The following is a 20,281-nucleotide window of genomic DNA, read 5'->3' on the forward strand; positions in this document are numbered from 1 at the left end:
TCCTTCTGAGGGTTTCCCCACACACTACTTGCAGATGTGGATTTACTGATGGAGTTCAGGAGGTCTTGTCAAGACCTCTGCTCAGTCTCTTAATGCAAAAAAATTTAAAAAAAATGTGTGTTGCTTTCAGTGGGATAAGAAAATTTCAAATCTGTGTCATCCAGAAGGCACGTTATTTCAGAAAGCCAACTATTTGCCATCTTCAGGCATTCCTGATGACCAATTAATTTCTGCTGGGTGCTGCCGTTTACAAATGCGGAGTTGGCAGATGCCCGTTTGGTGTATGGATTAGCACACAGATTTTCTGTGAACGTTTGGGCAGGCATTGTTGGTGATGTCTTGATTGGGCCCCATGTTCTTCGTGCTCGTATTGTGGACGGCTGTGATACATTATGCCTTTCTCCAGGGCTGCATCAGCGCATCAGAGATTCCATGCGACAGAGGGTGGATGCATGTATCCTCACTAACGGAGGACATTCTGAACATTTCGTGTAACAAAGTGTTTGAAGTCACGCTGGTACGTTCTGTTGCTGTGTGTTTCCATTCCATGATTAATGTGATTTGAAGAGAAGTAATAAAATGAGCTCTAACATGGAAAGTAAGCGTTTCTGGACACATTTCCACATAACATATTTTCTTTCTTTGTGTGTGAGGAATGTTTCCTGAAAGTTTGGCTGTACCTTTTAGTAACACCCTGTATACTTTGCCCCCTCCCACAGCTTCCAGCCAGCTGACTCATGGTGCTATCCTGGTGCGGTGGTAGGGGAAGTGCAACATCATGGGTCAATTCAGTGTTCCTAGTAGCAGTGCAGTCAGTGTCTGACATAGGTCTCTGCGACATGGTGACAATGCATTTTCATCATCTTCAGCTGTTATGATTGGAATGGGTTTCTATGTAGACTGCCGCTGTGCTTTAATCAGGCTCAACGCTGAGTCCCAGACCTTGTCGGGAACATATCAGCAAAAATTGTAAAAATACTCTGGAGACACAACATCCAGTGTGTGTTCCACTCACAAGCCAAGACGAAAACCTAACTGGAACCTTAAGGATGACCTAAGATTCTGGAAACCTTGTGTTTACCACATCCCTCACCAGTGTGGAAAAAAATATGTAGCCCAACTATCATGGAAATAGGTGAGATGCACTGAACACAAATGCCACAAATAACTAATGTGGCAGAGAACTGCATCTCCCACGGACATGCCATGAGGTACAATGGCACCGTGTTGTTGCAACAGTCCATCATCTTCTGGGATTGTATTCACAATGAGGCTTTACAGATCAGACTATGAAATAAAAGACAGCAGCTTCAAGGGCTGGGACTCGGCATAGAGCATGACCAAAGAACCAGGGAAATCTACGTCGATATCCACTCCTGTCATTACAACAGAAGAAAATGAGGACATATTGTCACCTTGCCGGGAGGGACCCATATCTGATCCTCAACACTTACGAAACCACTGCAGCAGGTCTGTGCCTAATGGCAGTTGGGCTGTAGGCTTTGGGAGGGGAGTATGATATTAAGGTGGTACACAGCACAAATCAACCAGTTATCATAAATGCTACATAGTGGCTTGCTGAAATATCGCACCTTCTGGATGACACCACACTGCTGAAAAGCTGAGAAATGTTCACGATTTTCCTAAAATCACATTTCAAGTGCCTGAGGAAATGCACAGCAAAAATAAGAAGCCTGACAAGCTTCGGAAAGGAAGGAGCACCTTTTAGTTTCCCTTGTCATGCCACCGAGATGCCGAGCAGACCAAAGCATACAAACTTTTGCGAAGGTCATTCATCGGGTCAGAACTCCAGCCATGAAGCAGATCAGCCAGAAGAACTGCTTTGCCCTGGTCAGGAGGCATGGTCTGGTACACACAACACAAATTCGATGAGTTGTTCTTGATGCACCTGTAGTTGACATCGACTCTCTCCCCACATTTTTGTAAGTGGATAGATGCAGTCAGCTGGTCTCAAGCCAACAGGACATGGTGGTCAGCCACCGGCAGACAAACTGCTAAATATCAATGCCTTGCGGCTAAAGCATCACAAGAAGAACCTCTGAGAACTGTCACCAATTATACAAAGAAAATAACTGACAATGCTACATTATTTGTACTATGGGGCACTGGCACCAACGACTCTACCAAAAGCGGAATTTATGAGTGGCGTGGATCAAAGTTGGTCTTAGTCTTCCATGGGATGCTGTGGAGGAAATATGATGTGAAACATGCTGTACACTTACCAGGGCTGCTCCACCAAAGCCAGATACCTCCAAGAAAGAGAGGGGAGTCCTTAAGCTGCTCCAAAAGATTCTGAGACAAAGGGAATTATACACTCCTGCTACCATGTCAAGTACATGACCAGAAAATGTACGACCTACAACATCTACATGAGAACTGAATTAGATCTTACCAACCAAGTGAAGAGGAAGATCATCAAGCTTCTCCAGCACACATTCCGAGATAAGGAGACAGTCAAAAAAATCTGTCCACAAGCAGCTGTGTCAGCTAGACATCATGAGCAACCTAAGTCCATAAGGAAGGAATGCCACACTATCCAACTGTTTAGCCACACTGGCACATCAAAATGTTAATTGGCAAAACCCATTTGTGATCAAATGCCAGCACCACATGTGGAATTCAGCACGTTTCATCCAGCAGCTCAAAAACTTCCAACTGGGCTAATAACATCTCTTGGTGGAAATTACTACGAACAAACAGATGCAGTAGTGATGGGACACCAGTGATGGGCAATATGTTTTCTTGAAGAAGAAGCCCTGGCACTGACAGTCTAAAAGCCCTTATTCTTTTTTTTCACTATGTAGATGATACATTTGTAATCTAGTCACACTGACAACATCTCCTGCAAAATTTCCAGCAACACCGGTATTCACTGCACCACAATATCTAATGAATGATGGAGATAGAATAAAACTATGGACCTCTTTTTCTGAATGTGCTCATCAATCGCAGACCAGATGGTTGGTTCATTGGTTGGTTGGTTGGTTGGTTGGTGGGGAGGGGACCAAACAACGAGGTCATCAATCCCAGGATCTAATGTGATAGAAACCAAGGGAGGAACAACACAAAACAGCACAGTCTAGTCAAGAGGAAGGGGAAAACGGGCAAAGAGAGATGTAAAAGGAATGTCGAAGCAGCAGGAAGAGGAAACAGCAGCATGGGAGTGGGGGGAAATGGAGAGAGCTGGGGTGCCCCAGAAACACTACATGCGTTGGGGAATTAGTAATTCAATCGAACTGTTCTGGTAGCCAAAGCATAACAGCAGGGGAGTGGGGGGAAATAGAGAGAGCTGGGGTGCCCCAGAAATGCTACATGCGTTGGGGCATCAGTAATGCAATCTAACCGTTCTGGTAGCCACAGCATAACATGATCACGACAACTGGGACAACACAAGGGGAAGAAGACTCAAGAACAGGGAAAACAAAGCTGAACAAAAGATCAGACCAAATATAAAGCAAAAGGCAGGGACAAAATGGCCAATGGAGGAAGCAATGATAAGGCCTCCATAAACAACACTAACTGAGGGACTCCAATTCCAGAGGAAAATTCAAGAACTTAAACCTTTGAGAACAAATCACTTTTGTGAAGAGAACCGAGGACAGATGTAACTGTGTGAGGGCCATCCGCTAATGCCTGGGACAAGGAAGGTGGGAGGACTGACTTAGTGTGAAGGGTCAAAATGTGGGGGCAGTCCAGCAAAATATGGATCACCATGAAGGAAGCTCCGCAACTACAAAGGGGAGCAGAAGAGGGACAGCAGCTCATTGCAGACCATGGGTCTACCTAGTACGGCATATACAAAGACAGCGGGGGATGATAAGATTCCTGCCGTGAGAGGCAGAATGAAGCACACCACAAATAGTTGACTCACAAATGAGCAAAAAGGGATTTGACATAAAGCCGCAAATCCACCCTCGGAGGGGGCTTGGTGGTGGTGAATGTGTCCCCATTAGGCCTAGTGCAGAACAGGTAGCGGGGAAAGTGTTTCACCTCACGTTTGGGAGTCTGGCCCTCTTCCCATGCATATAGCCATGTAAGGGTAGGCCTCAGGATCATAAGAAGCAGCATTAAATGATCTGTTACCACCTGAACATGCACCTATAGAAGAACAGCCAGTTTTTTTTGGAGCTCAATATGTTCATGCACCAAGCATCAGCCCTGATACCATCCACTCGGGTGAGGGGCCACCCAGCCATAGCAAGGGTCGTCCAGCACAGTGACCACTACCGAGAGTTCCGATGCCTCAGAATGACACACAACCACTCCTTGACATACACGAGGAGGCAACAGCTAAATCAGAATTGTGATCTCTGTGTTGTTAGGGTGCTAAACCAGATTACATTAAATGTAAAGTCAGTCAGTCACAAAGCTCAATACGTGTCAACTGCATCTGCTAGTGATTTTCAAGCTGAGGAGTTACAGCAAACAGCAGAGCCTGGTTCAAATGAGAGAGTAGATTACAAGCACTCTTCTGATTATATTCAGCTGTTGTCAAGTCTCCAACAAACAATGCACTCTTCCACAAGTGCTGAGACAATTTCAATTTTCATACTGGCAAAAAGGCATTGGCCTATAAAAAGATCTATACACTGTAACAAGTTTGGCCACTAAAAAGGTTTTTCTATATTCTGTGAACTCAGGGAAAAAATTGTGTTTCATCTTTGGTGTCTGAGGTTTACATTAGATCACAATTCATCAAACTCTCAAGCATTAACTTATGAGAACTGCAGAGGTTTGATGAGTCTGACACTGGACCTGAACATTCACCGGTTTGTTTCAAAAATTAACATACTATTTCAAAGCTGTAAAACAAGACCTTAAGCCCATTAAAGTGATTGTACTGCTTGATTTTTGCTGTACAGGATGCTGTACTTCAAAAATATCCATGCTCCTGTGCTTACCAGTATCGTGCATTTTGCTGAAAATGATCAAATCTACATAATATACACCACAAACTGCTGTACAGTGCATGGTGGAGGGTATATCACACTAATATTATCGATTTTCTTTCCTATTCTATTTGTGTATGAACAAAGGAAAACTGACTATTTATGTACCTCTGTATATGCATTAATCTCTGGTCTTACTCGCATAATCCCTACACAAGACATATGTTGATGGTAGCATAATGGTCACACAGCCTTCACTGAATACTGTACAGGTTCTGTAATATCACCCAACAGGGCTTTGTGAGAATTACACTGCCCTATTCCAAACATTCTTGTTCAAGTTTCCAAAGCATTTCTGCTAAACTTTCATATGGGCTATACAGACCTGTTACAACCTTAGCAGCACATCTATGAAGTCATTGTAGATACTCCAAAAACTGGAAATATACTCAAGAAATGTTCATCTTTTATGCAAGTTAGTTTAAAAATTCTCTGCATTTTCCCAGAAACTTCCAACAAGTTCTATTCACCTTTCTTCATACTGATTTTAAGTGACCATACCATTTCATATTATCTTAAATAGTTAATGTGACAAGCTCAAGATGTCCATCAAAAATCTTTTAATCAGGTATTACTGCATTCATTTTCTTCATTCAAGGCGTTATCATTTTTACCCCCATGTAAAGAGAGCAGCCATTTAATACATTAGGTTGAAATTTTCTCAAAGTCTTAATGCAATTCCTTATGGTCGTCCAATGACAATACTTTCCTGTAGACCTATACATCATCATCATCGTCATCACCATCATCTCACCTGTGAACAATCTGCTGCTGCTGACTTAAAAGAGAAGGGGGGAGAGGGGAAGGACCAACCTCTGACTGCACGTATTGGTAGTGCTGTACATTTGGTGCAGTTTTGGGTTAGCATGCAGGAGGGCGAGGGTTCAATCCTAGGTTGGAGTGCATTTTTTTATTTGCTGATTTCATTCTGACATTTATACTGTTATACAGATAGTTTCTTAGGTCACATATACCATAAATTTACAACATTTTGTAACACTGAACATAACAAATACTGGGTAGACAAATAAGAAACAAATAGTTGAAACAAATAGGACAGAATAACTACAAAAACAATATCAATTTCCAGATACTAAAAGAGATAGCACACTACAAAAACACAACATCTACTTGTCATTTATACTACATGTAATATGAGCACTCAGATATCACGCATTAGCAACAAGTGACAGCAATAATGTTCTTCAGAACAGAATATGTTGTCCTCAGAACAACAAATGCTCAAAGTGATCTCCCTGCATGTCCAAACATTGCGCAACCCGCCGAATCATACAGATCTGGACTCTACGCAGCAGAGCTACATCCACAGTAACAAGAGCAGCATGAACAAGCGCTACCGATTCTTCCACACTCATTGGCAAAGTAGAGTACATGTGCTCCTTCAGCTGTTCGCACAGGAAGAAATCCAGGGGATATAGGTCAGGTGAATGTGGTGACCATACAACTGGACCTCCACATCTGAGCCATTTCCCTGAAAATTTCTACCTAAATACTGTTGCACATTACTTCTTGAGTGTGGAGGTGCACCATCATGTTGGAACCATATCCTCAGCTGAACATGTAATCAAACATCTTCCAGCACATCAGGCAGATAATTTGAGAGGAATGCATGATACCTTCATGCAATCAACTGGTTAGGCAACATGTAGGGCCCAAAAACCTGATACCGAAGCGAACTTGATATTCCCAGTCGCTGATTATGTGCAGGTCGACACAACATCAATGTGAGCATTGTGCATATTGAAGACACCCTCAAGAGTGAACACCGCTTCATCCAACCACGTTACGGTGTTCACGAAGTTATCGTTGGTTTGCTGCTGTTGTTGTTGTTGTTGTTGGAACCATTCACAGAATTGATCTGCCGATGACGATCTGCAGGATGTAGGTGTTGCATGAAAGCATAATGATAGGGGTGCAGTCCATGCTCGTGCAGCACGTTAACAACCGTGCCTTGCTATGCTACTTGCACTTTGCTGAGGTTCTTGGTGCATGACCTCCAGACTAGCTTCCTCAGTAGCCGGATTACAGCAAGTCCGTGGACGACCTCTGTCATGCGATGGTGGAAGGATGATGATGGGTTTGTGGGGTGCTCAACTGTGGGGTTATCAGCACCCATACAAATTCCCAACCTTTGCTCAGTCCAATCTCGCCACTTTCATGAATGATGATGAAATGATGAGGACAACACAAACACCCAGTCATCATGGTGGAGGGAGAGAACCTGACTCCCGAAGCCACAGCTCCAGATGATGAAACACATTTTTGTCTGGTTGGGGTCAACGAGAATATCTAGCAGCATATTCATGAGCGGCAACACCAGCCCGGTTATCAGATGCACCAAGGGCCAGAAGCAAATCCACATATTCATCGTATGTGTATGCCATACATCTGCCACACTGGTTTAGAGGATTACGATGAGAAAATTCGTTATGTGTATGCATGTACATTGGAGTCTGTCTCGGGCGCATTACTCTGCTCGCAACTAGTCGCAGTCTGGTGGACAGTGCATACAGTATAAACAAGCTGTTAGTCCTGCTCACCCAACACACATTACCCCTCTTACGGATATTGTTCTGCATGATTCATCCCGACACTGCTAATTGTGAAATGTTCAGTTTCGAATTACACTGTTTCCCTAACGGTAATAAAGATGTGATATTACCACAATCCCATTGATAGAATAATAATAATAATAATAATAATAATAATAATAATAATAATAATAATAATAATAATTCATTTACATACGTACTAAACAGCATGCTGTTACCAGACTCAACGCTGAAAGGCATAATTAGTGGGACCATGTTGATAACACATATTAATAAGAACCGAGTTTGGACATTATTCGCAAAGCATGTTGCCAGTCCTACTGATAATGTAAGGCCCTAACGAAATGTAATGGACCTGAACGAGGCAAGAATAGTAGTTGGTACTAATCTATGGGACCATTGGAGGAGGGTACAAAGAAAAAAGGTTTCGCATCTAGTAGATGAAGTGGTGCGAATAAATTCATGACCACGGCATGGAAAGGGCTTCTTTCAGAGCTGACCAGTCTTCGATTTCTAAGACTGTAGTATGTCAGTGCAAATGTTTTCTGGAGCACTCGCTGCAATCGCTGTTGATGATTAAGATGCCAGATACTGTGCCACGTGGAGTACCAAATAAAAAAAACATATGCCTCAACTGAGGCTCAAACCATTGACCTCCTGCAAGCTAACGCAAAACTCTATCCACTGCACCAAATGTACATCGCTACTTAGATGTGCTGGCAGAGAGGTCTTTACCATATATGTGGTTACAGTGTTGCCATATTGCCACTCTTTAACGTCCTTTTTCTGCCAGATGTACTCACCGGATGAAATTTTGTGAGACATTTGTTTATCGTTGGAATGTGAGGAGCCGCGCAGCAAAGCCCGAGTGCACGAATTTCACTTCACCCTGTACAAAGTATAGCGGGCCTTTGAGTGGGAAGGGAGAGATGTTATTGTTAACATCAATGAGTCATTCTGGCAAAACAAGTACAACCGGGGGGAACCTGCGGTGGGGTATGGGTTTTGTGGGCTGTAATTTCAGGTTCAGAATGTGACGTAGTTTTTAAAGTAGTTCCTGATCAAATGATGTAAGTGTTGCTGAAATTAATTGAAGATCATGTTGCAGAGGTTCTGTAGTTATTTCAGACTGTTTTCCTTTATATAGGGATTAGGGGACTAGGGGTTTTCAGCATCTTGTCAACAATCGTAATACTGAATTATGATCTTCATCAACTAGGGCTTGTACCAGTAATACAGAAGTATCAACCATGAAATCTGTTGTACGGAGGGCGAAATGATACATTTCGGTACTACAGAGCCATTTAGATGAATATTCATGGAAGTGTTGTGTACCCGACACATATGTGTGTTTTTTGTTGTGTGTTTTTCGTGCACACGGGTATGTGATTTTTCTTGACGTCTTTCAAAGCGAGCTTTGTTTTTTTGCAGATGAGTTTGCGTATGGTAAGTTAAGATTTTTATTTTTACATTGTACTGCATTTGTCTATTTTGATGTATTTCTTCGTCGTATTATATTGTTCTGCATTAAGTATAAGTTTGTCAGCTGCAGTACTGAATATAAATTTTGCAGTTGTTGCTCTTTTCCCTCTCCTACTACTAGCATCACTACGATTTCTTTGAGCCTATACTACCACTACTGAAAGCGAAAAGACCGACACACGTAAAATTTGTATTCTATACTTCAGTTGATGTATACAGGTCAACTGAAGTACAAGATAATCGTGCTAGCTAGAGGAAAAAAGCAACATACGACATTGATGTTACTTACCTATATCGGTCAATTGAAGAACAGCATACAAATGTTATGTATGTTGCTATTTTTTGCCTTTGCTAGCACTAGTGTCCTAAAGTATACGATACGCATGTTATAAATGTCATTATTTCCCATTCGCTAGTACTAGCATCCTATTCTTCAGTTGACCTGTATAGCTCAACTAACGAATGGGATAAAAGTTTTACTGCAGCTGGTTTTTTTATTGTAGCTAGCAGGACTATAATGATATTCAGTCGATACTATTAGTATCAGAAAAAATAAAACCTGTATCCCATATTTCAGTTGACCTATATAGGTCAAGCGAAGCGTGTCTTTTTTCCGCCTTTGTCTAGTTGAACTGAGGTAAGCCTACAGGATACCAGTGTTACATATGTCAATTACTTTTGTTTTCGTTAGCAATAGCATCCTATTCTTCGTTTGACCTATATAGGTCAACTGGAGTATGGGATACAAATATTAGGTATGTAGGTCTTTTCGCCTTCGCCAGTAATACTACCTACGCAAGAACAGAACACTAGTAGTAGCAAAGGCAAAGGAAACAACACCTGTAAAATTTGAATCCCATACTTCAGCTGACCTATAAACGCAATTAACTTATACAGATCACCTGAAGTTTCAGATAAAACTTATATACAGGGTGAGTCACCTAACATTACCGCTGGATATATTTCGTAAACCACATCAAATACTGACGAATCGATTATACAGACCGAACGTGAGGAGAGGGGCTAGTGTAAATTGGTTAATACAAACCATAAAAAAATGCACGGAAGTATGTTTTTTAACACAAACCTACGTTTTTTTAAATGGAACCCCGTTAGTTTTGTTAGCACATCTGAACATATAAACAAATACGTAATCAGTGCTGTTTGTTGCATTGTAAAATGTTAATTACATCTGGAGATATTGTAACCTAAAGTTGACGCTTGAGTACCACTCCTCCGTGCTGTTCAATTGTGTGTATCAGAGAGCACCGAATTACGTAGGGATCTAAAGGGAATGGTGATGGACCTTAGGTACAGAAGAGACTGGAACAGCACATTACGTCCACATGCTAACACCTTTTTATTGGTCTTTTTCACTGACGCACATGTACATTACCATGAGGGGTGAGGTACACGTACACACGTGGTTTCTGTTTTCAATTACGGAGTGGAATAGCCAGTAGATGTTCAATGTGGTGGCCATCATTTGCTGCACACAATTGCAATCTGGCGTAATGAATGTTGTACACGTCGCAGTACATCTGGTGTAATGTCGCCGCAGGCTGCCACAATAGGTTGTTTCATATCCTCTGGGGTTGTAGGCACATCATGGTACACATTCTCCTTTAACGTAACCCCCCCCCCCCCCCCCCCAGAAAAAAGTCCAGAGGTGTAAGATCAGGAGAACGGGCTGGCCAATTTATGCATCCTCCTATGAAACGCCCGTCGAACATCCTGTCAAGTTTCAGCCTAGTGTTAATTGCGGAATGCACAGGTGCACCATCATGCTGATACCACATACGTCGAGGCGTTTCCAGTGGGACATTTTCGAGCAACGTTGGCAGATCATTCTGTAGAAACGCGATGTATGTTGCAGCTGTTTGGGCCCCTGCAGTGAAGTGAGGACCAATGAGGTGGTCGCTAATGATTCCGCACCATACATTTACAGTCCACGGTCGCTGTCGCTCTACCTGTCTGAGCCAGCGAGGATTGTCCACAGACCAGTAATGCATGTTCCGTAGATTCACTGCCCCGTGGTTTGTGAAACCCGCTTCATCGGTAAACAATGCATTCTCTGTTAATGCCCATTGACAGAATTGCACTCGATGATTAAAGTCATCACCATGTAATTGCTGATGTAGCGAGACATGAAACGGGTGAAAGCGGTGACGATGCAGTATGCGCATGACACTACTTTGACTCAGTCCACCGGCTCTCGCAACGTCCATTTACTCACGTGTGGGTTCATGGCAACAGCAGCTAACACACCAACTGCACCCGCTTCTCCTGTGATGGGCCTGTTACGGACCCGTTTGCGTGCTACGACCATACCTATTGCATACAGTTGGGGGTAGATGTTTTGCAATGTGTGGCACGTTGGATGCTCTGTCCGGGTACCGTTCTGCATACACCCTTCAGGCTTCAGCTGCATTTCATCGGCACTCGCCATAGATTAGATTTTCAGAGTTCGAAAACACCACAGTCACAGTTCCTACAACACTACAATATCACAGACGTCTGGTAACACAGTGTACTACAGTTGGTCTGCGGGTGGAGACGAATGCAGAATAACAATAGCAGCAAGCGCTACATGCGAACACTGCGACAGCTAGACCAAACCACAACAGCCACACTCGTAAACACGGCCGTCATCGTAAACATGTCCCTGCAGATGCTGCTCGCCGACCGTGGCCCATGTTCGTTACAACATGCAACTGAACATTGGAGGTTTCAAGTGTCAAATTTAGGTTACAATATCTCCGGACATAATTAACATTTTACAATGCAACAAACGGCACTGATTATGTATTTGTTTATATGTTCAGATGTGCTAACAAAACTAACGTGGTTCCATGAAAAAAAAATGTAGGTTTGTGTTAAAAAACATACTTCCATGAATTTTTTTATGGTTTGCATTAACCAATTACACTAGCCCCTCTCCTCATGTTCGGTCTGTGGAATCGATTCATCAGTATTTGATGTGGTTTACGAAATATATCCAGTGGTAATGTTAGGTGACTCACCCTGTACATCTCAACTGAGGTACTCAATGCTACCATTACCTCTATCCCTTCTTTTTCTTTATTTTTTACATAAGTACTAGGACTCAAAAAGCAATATTCTTAACATTATGTTCGAAATATTACTGGATGCGATATATGTATACCATCTGTTCTCTCTCCTGCATTCCTTCGTTTATGAACCCTAGTCTTTGCTGTTAAATCTGTGTCATAAATCATGTCTGGCAAATTCTCACACATTTGTCAAAGCCAATGGGTTGTATCCAGTTCTTCGTTTTCGTACACGATACAGTTGGAACTTATGTTTTTCTCAGAAAACTTACATATTTGCTAAAATAAAGAGTGATAAATCTACAGAAAATTTTATTTTAGCAATGAGCCTACAGACCCATATGAAAATTTCACCGATCTGTACTATCACTTCACTTCAAAGATCTTGGCACAACTGCTGAGTGGAAACTCATGAAATATTTGCATGTGATGGAACTGAGATTACTGCAAAACAAGCTGCACAAGCTAGCTTAGAGCAACCACTGAAAAACCAAATCCTCACATCATCAGCGGAAATGCCAAGTTTGGAAAGAATCAGTCAGTAATGGTGACAAGAGAATAGGGCTGAGGGAGGGAGAAGGTGGCCCGGGCCCCGGAATTTTTTTTTATTTTTTATTTTTTAAACTAAGTATAAAAATCTTGAACTGAAGCCTAATTGTAACACTTGAAAATTAAAAATTTTACCCCCTAACAAGACAGAGATGAAATGATGCTGGAAATTTCAAAATTAGTTATAAAAGCTTTGTGTTTTGAAATATAAAATACAAACGTTATCTTAAAGCAAAATGTTAGAGGAGTGTGAAATAAGATCAGTTGTCGAAGGACAAAACTGTTAGAAACATTCTATAATGATAATTATAGTAAATGGAATTTTCAACTACAGACTAAACTTTAAGCATTGCTCTTGCATTAATAAAATATATCTCCTGAACTCCTAATTACTCAAAGAATTTCCAGGCTATGTTAAAATGTAACATACAAACAAAACTTGGGTCAATGGAAGCATCCAATTCCACCCCTCAGCTTTGGCCTGTGACATAAGGCTGTTGTGGTGTGTGACACCACAATGGCACAGAGTTGAGTTTGTGAGTGTGCCGTGTTTATAGGTCTTGTTTTGATGCGGATGGTGGTGCCCTCTGGTGGTATGTTTATGGGTTACGTGTTATGTGGTGTAGTGGATTTAGTTTGCGAGTGTGGAGTGTTTATAGTTGACGTTTTGATGCGGTTGGTGGTGCTCTCTGGTGGTGTGTTTATGGGTTGCATGTTATGTGGTGTATTGGGTTCAGTTGCGTGTTACTTCCTGATGCGTTCGGTATTGTTTGTTGGCGTGTGTGGTGACAGGGATTGGTTTCAGAGAGTTAACGATTTAGTTTTTGTTGTGTCTAAGTTATTGTAGTGCTGTTTGCTGTGCGTCGTATGTGATTTTTTTTTTAATTAATTTGTTTATGCCTTTGTTAAGTATGAATATAACCGATAAATTGAATAGTATGCGTTTGCGTATGCAATGTGTGACAGTGCTTTGTCCCTCATCACGTTTCTAAAAGTTTTTGGGCTGTTGGCCCAAGGTGTTAAGTGCAGTGTTTGTCGGGAGGATATGCGATTGATGAAAGTTCCGGCGTCTTGGACCAGGGATGGCTACACGTGGCGGTGCTGTAGGGATAACCTATGGAGCTTCGTAAGGCGAAGTTCCTGGTTTGAGAAGTCTAGGTTGGGCACGCGAGAGATTGTGTTGATGACTTATTATTTTTGTTATAGAGCCTCTCACAGTTTCTGTGCGCATGAGATTGGTGCGAGTGAAAGGACAGTGCTTGATTGGTTTTCATTTTGTCGTGAAGTGTGTTCTGAATATATTAAGTACTGCGGTAAGTTGGGTGGGCCTGGGATGGTGGTGGAAGTTGACGAGTTGCAGTTTGGGAAGAGGAAGTATGGGAGGACTAATCTTTGGTTGGTGTATGGGTGTGGGAGGCTGTTGTATCGGGGTGAGGTTTTTTCAGATGTGTATTTAGGGTTTTGGAGGGGTGGACTAAAAGGGCATTAGTGGGATTAATTGAGGAGCTCATAGAAGACGAAAGTACCATATTTTCAGACGCATTTTCATCTTACACGGGTCGAGTCATTTAGTAGTTAATCATAGTGTTGAGTTCAAAAATTATGAGACCAGGGCTTGTACAAATACCAGAGAGGGGTTTTGGGGAGCCGTCCAGTCTCATTTAGAAGGGTACTGTTGGTGGAAGAGCGTCCCTGAGGGCTATTGTACTTTTAGGACTTTTTTAAGGGCACTTAGTAAGATGTATAGGCCGAAGGTTGTTGGTTAGGAAGGTGGTGTGTGGATGTGGCTTGGGAGGGGGGGGGGGGAGGTTAGTTATTGGTAATGTTTGTGGAGGTAGGTGGGTGGGGGATGGTCGTCGTTTAGTGATTTTGTTGTGGACGATCTGTTTTGTTGCAGTTGTTGCTGTGTGTGAATGAGATTTTTTTGGTTTTTATTTGTTTACGGGTCTTTGATTTTGGGATGAGAGGGGGGGGGGGGGGGAGGAGGTTGTGGATGGGTTGGGAATTTCTTTTCATTTTTGTTGTTGTTGGTGTGCGAGAGAGAGAGAGAGAGAGAGAGAGAGAGAGAGAGAGAGAGAGAGAGAGAGAGAGAGAGAGAGAGAGAGAGAGAGAGAGAGAGAGGAGGGGGGGGGGGGGGTTGGTGACCTACAGCGCAGTGCCAGAACTGTTGTTCTTTTCGATTTTTGCCTGTTGTGATGGTTGGTGGGGTATTTGTGAGTTGTTTGGTTGTAGGTGATTTGGTGTCATGAGTTGCTGTTTACCTATATAGGTCAGGGGTAGTGTTCGATTCCAATGTGTGTTTATAGGTACGGCGTTTTGGTATCATGAGCTGCTGTTGAGCTATATAGGTCAAGGGAAGAGACTGATTCCAGAGCATATTGTGTATGATGTATTTTCGATCAATTTTTGCGTTTGTTGTCATGTTTACGTAATGATGTCATGGGCGCGATATGGGGGTCGTCGTGAATGGTCGTTTCTGTTATATTAGTGATGTCATGGGTCAAATCAGACGGGTGGAATCTGACGCTTCCGTATTCCACAAAACTTTTTCATAAAAAAAGAAAAGAACTGTTGTTAAACAACTAAAATATATCAATTAATGCAATTTTTTCCTGGGCTACCACAAGACCATAATTGTGGTCTAGTAATCACGATAATTACAGACAAATCTTAATATCTGGCATGTCTGCTTCACCTTTGCCCACACTGTGCAAGCAAAACTATATAGGTCGTAGTGCTGCATCCTGAATTTTAGCTGACACCCAAACCTCTAGTTGTAGACACTCAGCTTCCTGCCAAACATTGTACATCAATAAGTATCATCCAAAACACCGATTTACTTCATGCCATGTGCTGTCATCCAGTAGAACATGCGTAAACAGTAATTAAAAGTAACACCAGAACTACGGAGCATGGGAAAAGCATATCTCTGGATAAATTGCAGAACACTCATGGATGAGTTGGTGGTGTTTGAGGTCATTGTGCCAAAGGTCACACATTCAAACCCAACTGATGACACTTTTCTTATGCGTGAAACTGTACGTGAGATCATTTTCCTGATTTGTAAAAGGACTTTTCAGAGCTTGTAGCAATGTGCAACAGAACACCATCCTATCTATACAAATGTATTCTACAGGTTTGCTACTGAAGCGAAAGCAGACTGCTGAAAGAACACTGCTACAAAATTCGGAAGGTCCTTTTACAAGTGTGGAAAATTTCCCCACATAACGCTTCCATACATAAACACAAAAAAAGTCATCAGTTGGGTGTGAATGCAGGAACTTTGGTACAACAACCTCACACTCATCCACGCATGTTCTACGATTTGATTATTCACAGGTATGTTTTTCATCTGCTCCGTAGTTTTGGTGTTATTTTTAATTACCGTTTACGCATGCTATACTGGATGACACAACATACTACAAACTAAATCGATGTTTTAGTTGATACTCTACTGACATACAACATTTGGTACCAATCTGAGTGTCTGACGTCTGGAGCTTTGGGTGTGAGAAGGTCCAAATGAATTATCGAGAGATTATTTATGAAAAATAAATAATTCTTCAGCTTCATAAATTGTTGGGACAAGATGGAAAAACAGTTCATTCCAATTTCATTTTGTGTGTGTGCTCGCCTATACAGGCATTCTAACAAATCACCTCCACCCCACCTTACTACACCACGAAAACAGATAAAACGGTAACGAATGAACCAATTTTAAGTATAAAAACTATACAATAAAAGAGGATAACACCTCTCAGGAACACGTGAGGCAATACTGACCTTACGACTTATCTTAGAAGAAAGATTAAGGAAAGGAAAACCTACGTTTCTATCATTTGTAGACTTAGAGAAAACTTTTGAGAATGTTAACTGGAATACTCTCTTTCAAATTCTGAAGGTGGCAGGGGTAAAATACAGGGAGCGAAAGGCTATTTACAATTTGTACAGAAACCAGATGGCAGTTATAAAAGTCGAGGGACATGAAAGGGAAGCAGTGGTTGGGAAGGGAGTAAGGCAGGGTTGTAGCCTCTCCCCGATTTTATTCTATCTGTATATTGAGCAAGCAGTAAAGGAAACAAAAGAAAAATTAGGAGTAGGTATTAAAATCCAGGGAGAAGAAATAAATACTTTGAGGTTCGCCGATGACTTTGTAATTCTGTCAGAGACAGCAAAGGACTTCGAAGAGCAGTTGAATGGAATGGACAGTGTCTTGAGAGGAGGGTATAAGATGAACATCAACAAAAGCAAAACGAGGATAATGGAATGTATTCGAATTAAGTCAGGTGATGCTGAGGGAATTAGATTAGGAAATGAGACACTTAAAGTAGTAAAGGAGTTTTGCTATTTGGGGAGAAGATATAAAATGTAGACTGGCAATGGCAAGGAAAGCGTTTCTGAAGAAGAGAAATTTGTTAACATCGAGTATAGATTTAAGTGTCAGGAAGTCATTTCTGAAAGTATTTGTATGGAGTGTAGCTATGTATGGAAGTGAAACATGGACGATAAATAGTTTGGACAATATGAGAATAGAAGCTTTCGAAATGTGGTGCTACAAAGAATGCTGAAGATTAGTTGGGTAGATCACATAACTAATGAGGAGCTATTGAATAGGATTGGGGAGAAGAGAAGTTTGTGGCACAACTTGACTAGAAGAAGGGATCGGTTGGTAGAACATGTTCTGAAGCATCAACGGATCACCAATTCAGTATTGGAGGGCACTGTGGAGGGTAAAAATCGTAGAGGGAGACCAAGAGATGAATACACTTAGCAGATTCAGAAGGATGTATGTTGCAGTAGGTACTGGGAGATGAAGAAGCTTGCACAGGATAGAATGGCATGGAGAGCTGCATGAAACCCGTCTCAGGACTGAAGACCACAACAACAACAAAAAGAATGACATAATAACCGAAACACACTCACTACCATTTAGTCCCAAGTAACTAACTCCGGACCTGTACATATATCATTCATAAGCCCGCGGAATACAAATAAGAACACCTCTCAGGAACATACTCTCTTCATCAGTGCTCATGACGTTAACGTTGCACATTGGGAAAGCGATTAATATGACGATGATTTCGATACCGCTCGTGACCAATACCGTCGTCACAATTTGACGGGCGGTGTCGTAAGTATCGCCCCAGCCTATAATCCAGCATGACAATATCTGTCCTATATATAGAATTCCGTCATAAAAATTTATGGTGCTAGCTTTCAACAACACAAAGTTTCACTCTGGAAATATACCTTTCCGAATGATGTATTGTGCGTCCTGAAGTGGCGATCTCGTGCTGCCACATTCCAAAAATTCCTGTGACAAATGTTACAAGTCTCTTTACCCTGATTTCTTTTTACATCCATGTGAAATTTCACTATATGTCTGTATAAGCTCTTCCTGTGCTTAAAAGTTCCACCACACAATTCACATAATCCCCTTCGGGATTCCATATGTCTATAAAACTCTGAAACAAACCCCAATGAGACAGAAAGTGCTAGAAAAACAATTGCAAATTACGATTAAACACAGCGCTATACACCAACACTAATATGAACATTCAATTGTTAGTATTAACTATCCAAGGAGGTTCACTCCTGACTGTAAAGACTAAAGAGGTACACAGTCAGTGTTGCCAACTCTTCAGCCGGGTTCACACATGCAATGATAGTTGACAACAGCTACTGGCATACCGCAGTTGCGATGCGTGATTTTTCCACTTGTCAGGGGCGCAACTTAACAGAAGAAACTTTTGAAACGCAACAAGAAATTCACCTTCGTGGAACTTTATTATGCCAGTTTCCTTCCACCACAGATCGCTGGTAGCCGTATTTGGAAACACGAGCATCCAGTCGTAGTTATCGTGCTGCTGTGCTGTGGTCCATTCGGTTTCGAAGGGTTTTCATTTTATTACTGAAAGAAGCCAAAATGTAGCCGGCAAGTACACCTTCACGGCTTCTGGAACTACAAGAATAACAATTTATGTTTAATTTATGTAGTGGGCGCTCGCGTGTGTGTTTGCAAAGCAATGATGTAGGTCTGTCGTATAATCTCGAAAGATATTTCGAATATTTGGATCAATAAATTAATGAACCCCCCCCATGAACCATGGACCTTGCCGTTGGTGGGGAGGCTTGCGTGCCTCAGCGATACAGATAGCCATACCGTAGGTGCAACCACAACGGAGGGGTATCTGTTGAGAGGCCAGACAAACGTGTGGGTCCTGAAGAGGAGCAGCAGCGTTTTCAGTAGTAGCAGAGGCAACAGTCTGGATGATTGATTGATCTGGCCTTGCAACATTAACCAAAACGGCCTTGCTGTGCTGGTACTGCGAACGGCTGAAAGCAAGGGGAAACTAAGGCCGTAATCTTTCCTGAGGGCATGCATCTTTATTGTATGATTAAATGATGATGGTGTCTTCTTGGGTAAAATATTCCGGAGGTAAAATAGTCCCCCATTCGGATCTCTGGGCGGGGACTACTCAAGAGGAGGTCGTTATCACCAGAAAGAAAACTGGTGTTCTACGGATCGGAGCGTGGAATGTCAGATTCCTTAATCGGGAAGGTAGGTTAGAAAATTTAAAAAGGGAAATGGATAGGTTAAAGTTAGATATAGTGGGAATTAGTTCAGTTCGGTGGAAGGAGGAACAAGACTTCTGGTCAGGTGACTACTGGGTTATAAACACAAAATCAAATAGGGGTAATGCAGGAGTAGGTTTAATAATGAATAGGAAAATAGGAATGCGGGTAAGCTACTACAAACAGCATAGTGAACGCATTATTGTGGCCAAGATAGATACGTAGCCCACACCTACTACAGTAGTACAAGTTTATATGCCAACTAGCTCTGCAGATGACGAAGAAATTGAAGAAATGTACGATGAAATAAAAGAAATTATTCAGATAGTGAAGGGAACGAAAATTTAATAGTAATGGGTGACTGGAATTCGAGTGTAGGAAAAGGGAGAGAAGGAAACATAGTAGGTGCATATGGATTGGGGCTAAGAAATGAAAGAGGAAGCCGCCTAGTAGAATTTTGCACAGAGCACAACTTAATCATAGCTAATACTTGGTTTAAGAATCATGAAAGAAGGTTCTATACATGGAAGAACCCTGGAGATACTAAAAGGTATCAGATAGATTATATAATGGTAAGACAGAGATTTAGGAACCAGGTTTTAAGTTGTAAGACATTTCCAGGGCCATATGTCGACTCTGACCACAATCTATTGGTTATGACCTGTAGATAAAAACTGAAGAAACTACAAAAATGTGGGAAATTAAGCAGATGGGACCTGGATAAACTAAAAGAACTAGAGGTTGTACAGAGTTTCAGGGAGAGCATAAGGGAACAATTGACAGGTATGGGGGAAAGAAATACAGTAGAAGAAGAATGGGTAGCTTTGAGGAGGTTGTACAGAGTTTCAGGGAGAGCATAAGGGAACAATTGACAGGTATGAGGGAAAGAAATACAGTAGAAGAAGAATGGGTAGCTTTGAGGAGGTTGTACAGAGTTTCAGGGAGAGCATAAGGGAACAATTGACAGGTATGGGGGAAAGAAATACAGTAGAAGAAGAATGGGTAGCCTTGAGGGATGAAGTAGTGAAGGCAGCAGAGGATAAAGTAGGTAAGAAGACGA

At 41.9% G+C, this 20,281-nt stretch overlaps 1 protein-coding gene across 1 annotated transcript in view; it reads right to left on the reverse strand.

Annotated features, from left to right (window-relative positions):
* Positions 1–18,252, reverse strand: part of LOC126281240 (uncharacterized) — a 34,198-nt gene extending 15,946 nt beyond the window's left edge. The window contains exon 1 of the mRNA XM_049980020.1: positions 17,896–18,252. Within this exon, the coding sequence (XP_049835977.1) occupies positions 17,896–18,096 (201 nt within the window). The 5' untranslated portion in view covers positions 18,097–18,252. The remainder of the gene's footprint in view (positions 1–17,895) is intronic.
* Between the last annotated feature and the right edge of the window lie 2,029 nt (positions 18,253–20,281).

Source organism: Schistocerca gregaria, chromosome 1 (assembly GCF_023897955.1).
Source record: "Schistocerca gregaria isolate iqSchGreg1 chromosome 1, iqSchGreg1.2, whole genome shotgun sequence".
Classification (NCBI taxonomy): Eukaryota; Metazoa; Arthropoda; class Insecta; order Orthoptera; family Acrididae; genus Schistocerca; species Schistocerca gregaria.